The sequence below is a fragment of the Eleginops maclovinus genome, chromosome 23 (assembly GCF_036324505.1).
Source record: "Eleginops maclovinus isolate JMC-PN-2008 ecotype Puerto Natales chromosome 23, JC_Emac_rtc_rv5, whole genome shotgun sequence".
NCBI classification, from domain to species: Eukaryota; Metazoa; Chordata; class Actinopteri; order Perciformes; family Eleginopidae; genus Eleginops; species Eleginops maclovinus.
In genome coordinates, this window is record NC_086371.1 from 10,749,528 (window position 1) to 10,762,407 (window position 12,880).

The 12,880-nt window shown below is 41.5% G+C and overlaps 1 protein-coding gene across 4 annotated transcripts in view; it reads left to right on the plus strand.

Annotated features, from left to right (window-relative positions):
• The first annotated feature begins 4,102 nt into the window (after positions 1–4,102).
• The window catches only part of dlg3 (discs, large homolog 3 (Drosophila)), a 72,019-nt gene continuing 63,241 nt past the window's right edge, over positions 4,103–12,880 (plus strand). For 2 of the 4 annotated variants that reach the window (XM_063876054.1, XM_063876056.1), the window contains exons 1-3: positions 4,111–4,388; positions 5,293–5,424; positions 10,764–10,849. In XM_063876054.1, coding sequence (XP_063732124.1) covers positions 4,346–4,388; positions 5,293–5,424; positions 10,764–10,849 — 261 coding nt within the window. In that variant the 5' untranslated portion in view covers positions 4,111–4,345. Of the gene's footprint in view, positions 4,389–5,292; positions 5,425–10,763; positions 10,850–12,880 lie in introns of those variants that run through there. The other 2 variants (XM_063876058.1, XM_063876060.1) reach the window with 2 other exon arrangements.

Consider the following 12,880-nt stretch of genomic DNA (forward strand, 5'->3'; position numbering starts at 1 on the left):
GTTTGAACTCGTTACCTGTATAAAAGAGACCTGTCCACACACTCAATCAAACAGACTCCAACCTCTCCATAGTGGCTAAGGCCAGAGAGCTGTGTAAGGACATCAGGGATAAAATTGTAGACCTGCACAAGGCTGGGATGGGCTTACATAGGCAAGCAGCTCGGTGAGAAGGCAACAACTGTTGGCGCAATTATTAGAAAATGGAAGAAGTTCAAGATGATGGTCAATCTCCCTCGGTCTGGGGCTCCATGCAAGATCTCACCTCGTGGGGCATCAATGATCACGAGGAAGGTGAGGGATCAGCCCAGAACTACACGGCAGGACCTGGTCAATGACCTGAAGAGAGCTGGGACCACAGTCTCAAAGAAAACCATGAGTAACACACTACGCCGTCATGGATTAAAATCCTGCAGCGCACGCAAGGTCCCCCTGCTCAAGCCAGTGCATGTCCTGGCCCGTCTGAAGTTTGCCAATGACCATCTGGATGATCCAGAGGAGGAATGGGAGAAGGTCATGTGGTCTGATGAGACAAAAATAGAGCTTTTTGGTCTAAACTCCACTCGCCGTGTTTGGAGGAAGAACAAGGATGAGTACAACCCAAAGAACACCATCCCAACCGTGAAGCATGGAGGTGGAAACATCATTCTTTGGGGAGGCTTTTCTGCAAAGGGGACAGGACGACTGCCCCGTATTGAGGGGAGGATGGATGGGGCCATGTATCGCGAGATCTTGGCCAACAACCTCCTTCCCTCAGTAAGAGCAGTGAAGATGGGTCGTGGCTGGGTCTTCCAGCATGACAACGACCCAAAACACACAGCCAGGGCAACTAAGGAGTGGCTCCGTAAGAAGCATCTCAAGGTCCTGGAGTGGCCTAGCCAGTCTCCAGACCTGAACCCAATAGAAAATATTTGAAGGGAGCTGAAAGTCCGTATTGGCCAGCGACAGCCCCGAAACCTGAAGGATCTGGAGAAGATCTGTATGGAGGAGTGGGCCAAAATCCCTGCTGCAGTGTGTGCAAACCTGGTCAAGAACTACAGGAAACGTATGATCTCTGTAATTGCAAACAAAGGTTTCTGTACCAGATATTAAGTTCTGTTTTTCTGATGTATCAAATACTTATGTCTTATAATACAAAATCATTTACAAACATGTAAAAATCTCTCATAAACACATATGAAACGCTCTCACACACATAAAAAATCCAAAGTTATTCACATATACATGTGAAACGCTCTCACACACATAAAAAATCCAAAGTTATTCACATATACATGCGAAACGCTCTCATATACACATGTGAAACCAGTGGCGGCTCCTGAAAAAAATCTCAGGGGGGGCAATTTTTTTCTGATAATGATTATTAAGGTGACCCATTCAATAGGTACATTAAGCAAGACCATATCAATGTGTTGTTAGATGATTAACTCAGACAGAGATCCCTCTTGTGTCCACTGGATGGCGAAACACAGCAGAAATATTTCCCCTCTAGCTACACAAGTTACAGGTGGAAAGCTATGGCAGAAAGTTGCATCCAGGAGCATCTATACATAAGCAGAAATGGTATGGGTCCACAATAAATTAGTGTACTTATTATTATATAAATTATTTACATGAATCCAATTATGTAAAGTAGCTAAACAGGCCAAAAGATATGTGCAGAAACAACATAAAGACAGGGGCAGCATATTAAGTCAAGTATTTATTGACTGAACACCATAGCATGTTTTAGATGCTCCTCAAAAACTTAATCGAACTGTGCCACGAAGTCGACAAGTCCTAGAAAAATGCCAGGGTTGGTGGAGCCCTCAGTATCATCTTTCTGAGATGTGCAAAGCAAAGCTAGCTCAAACACCCCGCAGAATTTAACACACTGGAAAGGCCAATGAGGATGTGACAGTTCTTGCTCACCTCATCATTGTGGCGACGAACAGCTAGCCTGTATCCCTCATCCAGTTGAGAGGCAATGTTCATCCTCCCAAAAGACGAAAATCTCAAGCAGCTGTCCATGTGGAGCTTTGACAGCTCATGTTTCTTTATTTTTTCAGATAGATGGTGCATATCTGTTACACCAGTCGACGTCCAAGCATTGCTGTCTGCCGTGCCACCTTTGGGTGAAAAAGTAGGCAGGGATAGCAAAATACTGCGTTGGCTACTTCACAGCCTGCCAGGTTTTTCGCTCATACCAATTTGTAGAAAATCCTCGGATGTAGGTCTCCCCCCCTTTGTAGAAACTTGTTGAATGGTTAAATTTGGTCTTGGAGGTCCTTGTTTTAATGTCAATTTATCTGGATTTCCACGCCAACTAAAAGGAACTTCTTTCAAAACACAATGGAATTGCCCTGAACGCTAGACCTCTTGAGGGTAGTAAGTGACTTGATCGAAGAAGCTGCCTGCTTTTTTTCCTCAGTTACATAATGACGAAAGCGCGTAAGTGCAAGCCCTCTCGGATCCCATACAGATTGCATTGAAAGCAGTATGTTGTGTGAGAGCGGTTTGTTTCAGTATGTTGTGTGAGAGCGGTTTCAGTATGTTGTGTGAGAGCGGTTTCAGTATGTTGTGTGAGAGGGGTTTCAGTATGTTGTGTGAGAGGGGTTTCAGTATGTTGTGTGAGAGCGATTTCAGTTGAAACGGCAGGCATCTCAGTTGAAATGGAAGGCTTTTTTTTAAAACAGCAAAGAACCACGAAAATAACATTTTTCGTTTGCCCGTTTGTTCCATCATGTCTGCTCAGCAGCCTGCACAACGCTTAACGGAGGCAGCAGCGTTGTTAAATAATACAGCTTCCCTTATGAGAGACAGAGAGAGAGACTGCACCCTGATATCAACCACAACACTGCTTTGACACATGGACAGTAGTGGGCCGTTGCCTGCCGCGGGACGGGAAGAGGGATGATAGCTGACCGTCCAGGGTGTCCCCACTTGCAGTTCCAACAGTCGGTTGCGGCCACGTTTGATAGCGTTCTAATAGTCTCCTCTGAGGCCAGGATATTATTTAACAACGCTGCTGCCTCCGTTAAGCGTTGTGCAGGCTGCTGAGTAGACATGATGGAACAAGCAAACGGACAGACGAAAAATATTGTTTTCGCGGTTATTCGCTGTTTTAAAAAAAAGCTTTTCATTTCAACTGAAACCCCTCTCACACAACATACTGAAATCACATTTCATGTTTGTGAGAGTGCGTTTCATATGTGTGTGTGAGAGCGTTTCATGTGTTTATGAGAGATTTTTACATATCTTTGTAAATGAGTTGGTGTATGTGAACCGTATTTCTGAAAAATGTCCCTAACTGCCCCTCATACTACGTTACCCATCATGCAACTCGAAAAAGTCGGTTGTGTTATGCTACTAGGTAGCAGCTTGATTAGCATCGATCTGACAGCCTCCAGCAGGGATAAGAAACGGGCTACAAAGGTCTGTTTAATTCATATCTTCATCATTCCACACCCCCAGAGTTTTGTTTTGTTTTATTTTTAAACTTGTAGTCGTCAATCCTAATTAGACTCATCACACTCCTCTGCAGCCACAAATGGCTTTATACAACTTTTTTCAGAATAAATTGTAAGGTAGGTCTTAAGGAAGGGAATAAGGGCCACATTTTTTGGATGTGATCAAAAGTAAAAATGTTGAGTTCTGACTTTAACCTCAGAATCCTGAAAGAACATATTTTTTCCTTTCTTAAAACTATACATATTTCTCTTTCTGAAAATCTCGGATTCAACTCAACATTTGTTTTTGTCACATCCCATTTGTTTTTTTTAGGATTAGTGAGTAAATTCTTATTTACCTGTGATTTCGATGCTACACCTTCACACACCAGTAGGTGGCACACTATGCTAACGTTTAAAAAAGAGTTATGGAAAAGAGGCGATTTTAGGCTGAAGAGAGAAAAATGTAACCCGAAGATATGCTGTTTAATTTACTAATTCATCACCAATTATGTAATGCAAAGTCCATCTTAGCTATTGGTATGCAGGTAGTTTACATACTCATACTACACTATGCAAATGAGGCTAAACCACAGGGCCGTGTTTCATGAAGGCGAGGCATGTGCGTTTAGGGGAGGAGAAATATGTCAGGCTCCTGGGAGCGTTTTTTGCCCAAAAACTTTGGAAAGTTGTCATGAAGTAAACAGTCTCCTCTTGTCACATTTCAAACCCTGCCTGTGGGTGTGGACCTCTGCTGCAGTAACACTTCAGACAGACGGGGAGTGTCCAGACTGGATTTTAAACTGAACCTCTCACTTGTTAGTGAAGAAGTAGGCGACCGTTATCGTTGTATAATTATCCGGGACTAATACTGTCATTATTTTTTCTTCCTTAAAAAAACCCCCGAAACTGTCATTTACATGACTTTTTTTGGAGTTGACCACAACATGGTGCATAAATATGGTGAGTGCCGTTAACATCACGTTACATCACGTGTCAATGTTTTATAGTAAATCTCGGTTAAATGTTAGGTTAAGGCCAGCTCAGGAGTTTGTGGAAGTTTGTGTACTGCTTTTTATTGGTCCTCTTACTTCAGTTATAGTCCATAGAGGAAACGGGAGTTTTGTTTTCCTCAGGGAATGACAAAAGTGAAATACTGTAACTGGGAATTGTGCAACTTCCGGCCAGGAGTTGACTGTTCTGCCAGTTTTCTCGCTCAGAGGTTCAGGATCAGGTTGGAAACTGTAAAGAAGTAGATTTACCTCCGTGCATGAGCATCATCTCTGCTATGTTACTCACCACCCACTGGGTTCAACAACCAGCTGTACAGTCGTGTTGCAAAAGAAAAATACCTTCAATGTGCTCTGCAGGGGAATGTAACGAACACTAGTGCTTTATTTGCTATAAATCCTTATTACAATATATTTTCCCAAAACAATCTCACATTTGCACGTACCTATGTTTCTGTGAGAGTATAGAATAAGTAAAGTTGTTGCTTCATTAGTATAGCTACTTTATCATCTCACAAATTCACTTTTTACAGCTCCTACTCTATCTTGGACTTAAAAGGCATATGTTTTTGTACGTATAAGGAACATATATGAAAGGATGTCTGAAATGGCCTTTCCTTTCCCCATTTTCTTTCTTTTTTAACAATCATAAAAAATATCTATATAGCATGTGTTTATAAAAAGTCAATCACAACACCTACCAGATTCAGGGATGTATCCTGTTGCTTTTCATATTCTATCGCTTTAAAAAAACAATACGGTACATATTTAATGTAACCTAAATGTATTAAAACATGAATGACTGCCAGGCTCTTAGCAGCTGTTGTCCTAAGAAATGCATTTATTTTGTTTGGCAGACACAGAGCGAGCAGTGGGGCTACTCAGACACTACCAGGCCAACCTGACCAATCCAGAGGAGCAGGCCCTGAAGACCAGCGTGGGCAAAGTCTCCTCAATATTGGGCAGCCAGCTGTTCCATGCCCTTCTTGGTAAGAGAAGCACTCTAAAACTGCTTGTTTTGTTGAAGGGACTCTTTCAAAACGTTGCCCTTTAGCTTAAATTACATCAGAGTTGTTGCAGGGTGAACTTTCTAAATAACTTTTCCTGTCCCATCTACTTCCTTCTGAGTGAGCGAGGCTTTATAGCTTTTTTATGGGTTACTACACTTGGTTGTCTAAGTTATTTAGTGTAGCTGTACATACTCTGATATTGGTTGTCATGTGATTGGCTGCAGGCAGGGAAGGAGGCCGACAAGGTCAGGTTGTATTAATTTGTATGAGAAGTTAACTGGGTCTAAATGTTTCCCAATTAAGTCTTATGAAAGAGGCCTTTCAGTTTGCCTCACAAAGGTTTCCTCTGTAACATACTCACATTGTAATGAAAAACCCAATAAAGCCAATCACAACACAGTCTATCTATAGACCGAGTTGTTGTTCATTCAGACTTGTTACACTGTAAAAGCAAAGTTCTTCCCTTGGCTTGATTTTTTAATGTACCATATACCATAACCTAAATCAACATATCGTAGGTCATTTAAAACTCACCATTACCAGAGGCTATAAACTGCTTCTTAATTAACTCCTGAAAACACCCTTAAGTGTGCACAGCTTCTGCTGCAGCCACATTATTTACCAGCTTTCCTTCTTGACAAGTTTGTTGTTGTCGAAAGAAGCTCAGGGAAGCCAATGTAAATCTGGGTTCTTTTTTAAAGCAGATGAAGCACACTACTTCACTTTAACCGATGGTTGAGTGGTCCTTCTAATTACCACAGCCATGTTATAACGATGCCTGCCCTCGGCTCTGCTGTTGCTACTGCTGACCCACTGCTAGGGAGCTGAGGGGGAGGGGATGCCCAGGCAGCAGTAAAAGAAATACAACATGACATTTACTAGTGATTTATCTGAAGCAATAGTGAACGAACTGTAATCCATGCTGTTTTTCAGATAGGCCAAGCCATATTTGAACAAAGTATACTCAATGATAAAAATTCATAGTTTGTACTGCAATGAAGACGGGATGGGTTACTGGTTTTGCTTGTGGAGGTGGGACGATAGTCATTGTTGTATCCCATCATTCAAAGTTAATATTTTAAAACCAAATATGGCTGAACAGGCCAACAAGTCCCATCTCACAGGCTTTTTTAATGCAGCATTGATATGCATCCTTCTTTTGACCGATCGGAAGACACAACTGCTGCTTCTTTCTATTGCTTTTACAATCCCGTAATGCATTTTTTCAACCTTCCTTATCAACATGCAAAGTCAAGGAATATAATGATACCATAACGTATTTGACTCTAGGTAGTCACCAGCTAGTAAATTCATCACATGAACTGGTTAAAAACCTCTCCAGGTTGTAAATGATGGAAGCTTGTGTGTTTCTTGTTAGCAGCCTTGCAACATTAAACTCATTATTGTTACAGATGTAATCTACCTTGCTATTTGATTAGGGCATATTATGCTCATTTCCGGTTCATGTTTATATTTTGTGCCTCAGCTGTGAAATGTCTCCATGCTTTAATGTTCAAAAAGGTCTTTATTTTCTCATACTGCCTGTTTCTCACTAACCCTGGCCAGGGAGCTGCAGGGAGAAGGTAAAAGCAGAAAAAACGTTTCAACTGAGCTGGCCTTTTCACCCTCTGTTTGAAACCAGAGCCCAGTCTGCTCTGATTGGTTAGCTGGCCGGCTCTGTAGTAATTGGTGAACCGCCTACAGATGTCCCGCTCCTTGGCCTGTCACATACAATATGTTGGAGTGCTAGCCAATAAAAGCGCTAGTGTTACATGGTGATGTCATTATGTTACAGAAGGGAACTTGGGAAAGCCTTTGAAAACTATATACATACACAAAAACCTATATAATACACTATAGGAAAGGGAAAACCCCAAAACGCGCAATAGGTCCTCTTTAATTGAATGAGACTTGGAGAGGAATCACTTCCCAAATCAGAATTCCAAACATTCCTTACAAAGTATGTTCAATCAGGGCAGAGCCAGAAGCATGCGGGAAAACAAACTGCTCATGGCCATCATGCTAGCCCTCTTCAACAACTCTCCTGGCTCTCTGTTGATAATCTGTGGAGAGTGTGAGGGTAGGGGAAGAGGAAGCCTGTGGCCGCTGTGTCTCAGGTGCAGGGCTTCGTTCAACATGTGGTTCTCATCAGGGAAGGCAGAGCGGAGGAGCAGCCGGTTCACAGCACTAATAGGAATACAGTGCTGTATAAACATTACTCATCCTCTCATCCTCATCCTCTCTTGTTGTGTTTGCCTTCACATGCTCAGGGCTATTTGAACCTGTTTGGTTCGGCACATTTTGCGTTGCTATTCTGGAGCAACAGCAGACAACTTTCTATGTTCAGATGATAATTAACAAGAGAATTAAGTTTCGGATAGAGAAGATATCAGAAGACAGCTCCCTGCCGATATTAAAGTACTATGCCTTACATGTTTCTCTATCTTTACACTGTGGGAAGTAGAGAGGTGTTTGATGCAGTGTGGGAAGGTTCAGTACGGGCCGCTTGATTGGATGTCTGCATGGTTGCACAGTCACGAACAAAGGTTGCCTTAACTGTGCGTCCAACCTTTTGTTACTACATACAAACATGCAGTGGGAGGCAAGGGGGGCTGCAGTGAGTTGGGGCACACATACTGACAGACATGTTAAATTGTGGAAGACCCTAAATGCCTGGGGAGTGGTTATCGAGGCGGTGACAAGGGGGTGAATTGTTTGCTATGCCTTGAAATTGTGACCTAGTTTTCTGTGAATGTGTTATTCTAGTGAGCCGTGTCTTGCTCACCATCATCTAAGAATCCAGTTGCATTCTCTTTTTGTATGATTCACCAAAGCAGGCAATACAGAGATGACTTCAGTCTAATTGAATAGGTACATGACAAAAAGAAGAGGCGTAACTCACACAAACACTGTTCCTGCATGGAAACCCCCTATCACTGTGACAAAAAGGCTTAGAGCTCGGACCAGGCCATCCTAAAATAGACCCAACATCAAAAAGAGATCTGGGAATAAGTCCTGTGAAAGAGACTTCTGGATTGCATTATGTATTTTTTTCCATAGTCAGGAATGTATGTGGTCTTTGAGGGTTGGAACAGTTTGGTTTTCTTTTGGAAAGTCATAGTTGTAAAACAAAAACTCTCTGTACTTTGTGTGACTGTGAATCTTCATCTCAAAACACTTCAAGACCTGATTGAGCACCTTTCTCTGTTTTGTAACCACTGCCAGGAATAGCTGAACAATATCTAATTAGAAGTGTTAGTAATGTGAAAGCAAGCCAGGTGTTCGGGATGCAGCTGCAGAGCAAAACGCTGCAAGACTTAGCAGATGCAACATTTTCAAGGCCTTTTTAAAAGCTGAGCTAACTGGGTTCTCTCATATGAACAATGGGTCAAAGGACTCAATATATGTGTAGATCGCACCAACAGCGTGTCTCCTTTCATAGCCAATACACAACTTTATATTGGTGTGTTCAAGCAAAAAATGTGTCTCCTGCCACTTTAATATCTAGATGTTTGACTTGTAGTTAAGTAGCATACTCATAATACTCTCATGAGCAATTTCTAACTCTATGCTGCATCTAAATCATGTTCTAGTATCATTGCGGGTATTTGTGTTTGTGCCTGTAAGCAGGTAGGCCCTACAGCATGTGTGTGTGTGTGTGGACGTGTTTGTGTGCGCATATATTGCCAATAAGAGTTTGTGTAAGCTAGATTGCTCTTTAGTCAGCTGGGCAACAAACTCCTCTGCCCACACATGGCTTCACTCCTCCACATTCAGACACAGGGATGAGTCACATGCTCCATTCTTACACTTTTGTTCTCACAGTGTTTTGTTGGGACATACTGACTCTTATCTCTTCGTCTCTCTCTGTCTCTCTGTCTCTCTCTCTCTCTCTCTCTCTCTGTCTCTCTCTCTCACACTCACACACACACACACACACACACACACACACACACACACACACACACACACACACACACACACACACACACACACACACACACACACACACACACACACACATACGTATACATATAGTCCCTAGAGGGAACTTTATACTTTTTGAGTCTGTTTCAACTAAAAGGTCACATTGTTTATAGTAAAAGACATGTTTTAAAATGTATTAATTAAATGTAACTTCCTGTGAGATGTCCCTATCAAATGGGTAGGGTGTGTTGTCCTGACTTTGGGAAGTTGATGAACTCTCCAGCAACCTCTTTGTGTCAACAGTGCGGTAACTAGGTCTGCGTGTGACATCAGCAAAATTGTCCCAGCTCATTCTCATCAAACGGCTACCACTCAATAGGTGACCACAGGACATGGGCGTGTAATGAGCCGCAGGGTCATGAGCGAAGACCAGAAGAGAAGGGAGGAGTGGAGTACTTTGAAAAGCAAAGCAAAAACTTCAAAAGACTTGCTGAAATGTGTCGCTAAGATGCTAATAATTCTGCTGTCATAGTATTTTGTGGTACTTGAGAAAGTGTTAGTATGTTGATGCGCTCAACTAGGATAGTGAACATGGTACACATTATACCTGCTGAAAAGACGCCAGCACATTGATGTATTTGTGGGTGTGGTTAGCATTGAGCTCAAAGCAGCCTCTCATCACAGCCTCTCAGATTTACTGGCATGTTTTTCTTTGATTTCACAAACGTATGTTTACAATATGTCATGTTAACAAATATGTGAAGTCAATTCCTCACTTAAAGTTTGAAACATACCTTGTGAAAATGTAAAATATAACACCATCTTCCCTTTTCTACAGCACTCAAATCAAGGCATGTTACATGGTATGAGATGCCCGCTACTCAACTAGGGGGCAGTGTCTTCATGTGTTCATCATACGTAACGCTCATGTACCCTTACTCTAAAATGGAGCTTCAAAGCAACAACAATGCATCTGACCTACAGTGTAACTGATCTATGGTGATATTGAACTGAAAAGGAGAAATGATGGTGTTGTCCAGGTAATAGGAAATAATATAACGTGGGCCTCTTAGACTGACTGAGCTGATGATTTACTCAGTCAGTACCTGAGTCATGTAGTTCAGCAGCAAGATAAGAAGAATATTTGCAAATGTGGAGACATTACTTCCATGTCAACAGACGGCTCCCACCCCCATGTTTTGACCCTGTGCACCACTGAGAAAAAACCTCTCCCAGTGATTGATCGCTGAACTATTTTACTTAAACAAAGCTGCTTACTTTAGAAGGCTGAGAAGTTGTGAGCAGGAAAGAAAGATGAAGTTTAAAAAAAACACAAACATCTGTTTATGCTACGCTAAAAAAAGACGCTCATAATTTTTTTTTTCTCACAGATATTCAAGAGTGTTACGAGGTGACCTTGCAACTGAACACAGAACAAACTGTTGTGAAAGAAGACAGCAGGCAAGATGCGTGGGAGGTAATTTTCCTTCTTCACATTATAGATTGGAGAAAATATGCTTAATGTTTGCATTTTATCTGGTGTCACACATGCTGCTGCGTGCCGTGCTTTCGCGTGCTCGACTGCGCGCAAAGGTTACTCTGCAGCCAACGCGAGGTGTCACTCCCTGGGTCCCTCGCACTCCTACATGGAGAAAATGTTAAGCATGAATCACGGTGGCTTTGGATTCAACCTGGAGATTGAGTGTCAGTCGGGGGAGAAACAGGAGGGAGCGATCACATGGGTTGACGGGAGAAGAGGAAATTAGGCAGAGTCAAAAGAGCGCTGATTAACATTTGCTCATCAGTGGGCCACTCTCATGAAGACAGCCAAGTGTTTGCAGTCACGTGGTTATTTTGAATATTTTTAGTGTAGGACACAAAATATAGCAACTGCTCTGAAAGGAGAAAAGCTCCCTTTGATTAAACCATATCCAGCAGTGGAGCACACAGAGTCCACACAAGGGTTAAAATAAGGGTAATTTAATTTGAAGTTCCATGTCACTGAATCCTTTACAGTCGCTGACTTCATGTCACTTGCATGATTTAATATGGCATCTTCTTCAGCTATGCCAAAATATTAATGAAATGTATCTCTGGCTGACTTCTAAAGCCCTTTTACTATTGATCTCTGGCCTGTTTTTGAAATGTAGAAGAAAGATATAACTATAATATATATATTGTGTGTATCTCTGTCTATTTGTATGCAACATCTGTCTACATGCAGTACCTGGGGGGTATTAAATTATTGTGATGCTGCAAACAAGAAAACTGATCTCATTTTCAGTTTTCAAATTTCATTTTTTTAACTGAATTTACACAATGGCCAGCTTTGATCCCTTTTAATTAGAAAAATGGGTTCCTCCAGTGAAACCTCAGACTAATTCAATCAAGTTATTAGGGCCTTAAAGAAGCAGTATTTCATTAAAGGAAAAGCAGCAAGCCATTTTCCTACGCTTACTGTTACGGTTGCACAATTATTATCCATGTGAGGCCAAGCGTAATGTCACTGGTTTATTTATTTAACAAAGCTAAACACATTGTTCTGTGTTACATTTATTTAGAGGCATGCAAGACGCTACAGTTTACTGATTGATAGAAATATAATATTAGCTAACTAACACCACAGAAATGGGAATATAGTGTTGACAGACAACCATTCCCTGTCTCAAAAATACTACAGAAGTTAAAAAAGAGCCCACTAGAAACCGTTTTTGAATCTTTTCTGAGATTAAATGTGTTATAAAAGCACTTCAGTTATGCAGCAGGCTTATCAAGTCTCAATATTACCTGCACAAAAAACATACTTATGGCTCACACTTATGGTATTAGGCACCGCTTTGAAATTAACAGTAGAGAAACAAACGGGACACATGCAGAAAGAAAGACATATGACATACAGTATTTCCCGGACCCCAACAGTCCATTGTGTTGTGAATGTATTCTTCTACTTAGATGTGAGTTAGATGGTGTGTTGCCACTACTGCAGTATGCACTGTAACCTATTTGTTATTGCTAAGGAGACAACTTTCATCAGAAAGCCAAGCCCACATTTTCTTGCCCATATCTGTCTTAAACTAATTTAGTGGGTATGTCCAAAATGTTCACTCTTTTCATTAGGAAATTCCCTTCTTGTGCTTGACAGTTGCCTCTGTCTGTCCCACTATGCCTCTTTGTCCATGTCCTGTTTGGTCATTTTAGACCTTCTGATTGGTCACTTATTGACCCAGTGAAAATGATGTCAAACATTAGTCAGGAAGGGCCTTACCTCTCTGATCCAGTTTCTTTTAAACAGGAAAGGTGGGTGTAGATTTGGTGGATGGGATCTATACAAGATGTCCCATAGAGCTCAATAAATAAATTATTGAACGCATGTTTCTAAGTCATGTATGTGCAAACCCTCGTTTAGGTTTTTTTAGTTTCTCCTCATACAAAGGGGATAGGGAAATTTTGCAATTCAGTCCTCACATCAGATAAGAGCTTTAATCTAACATTTCTCCTTTGTGCTTAA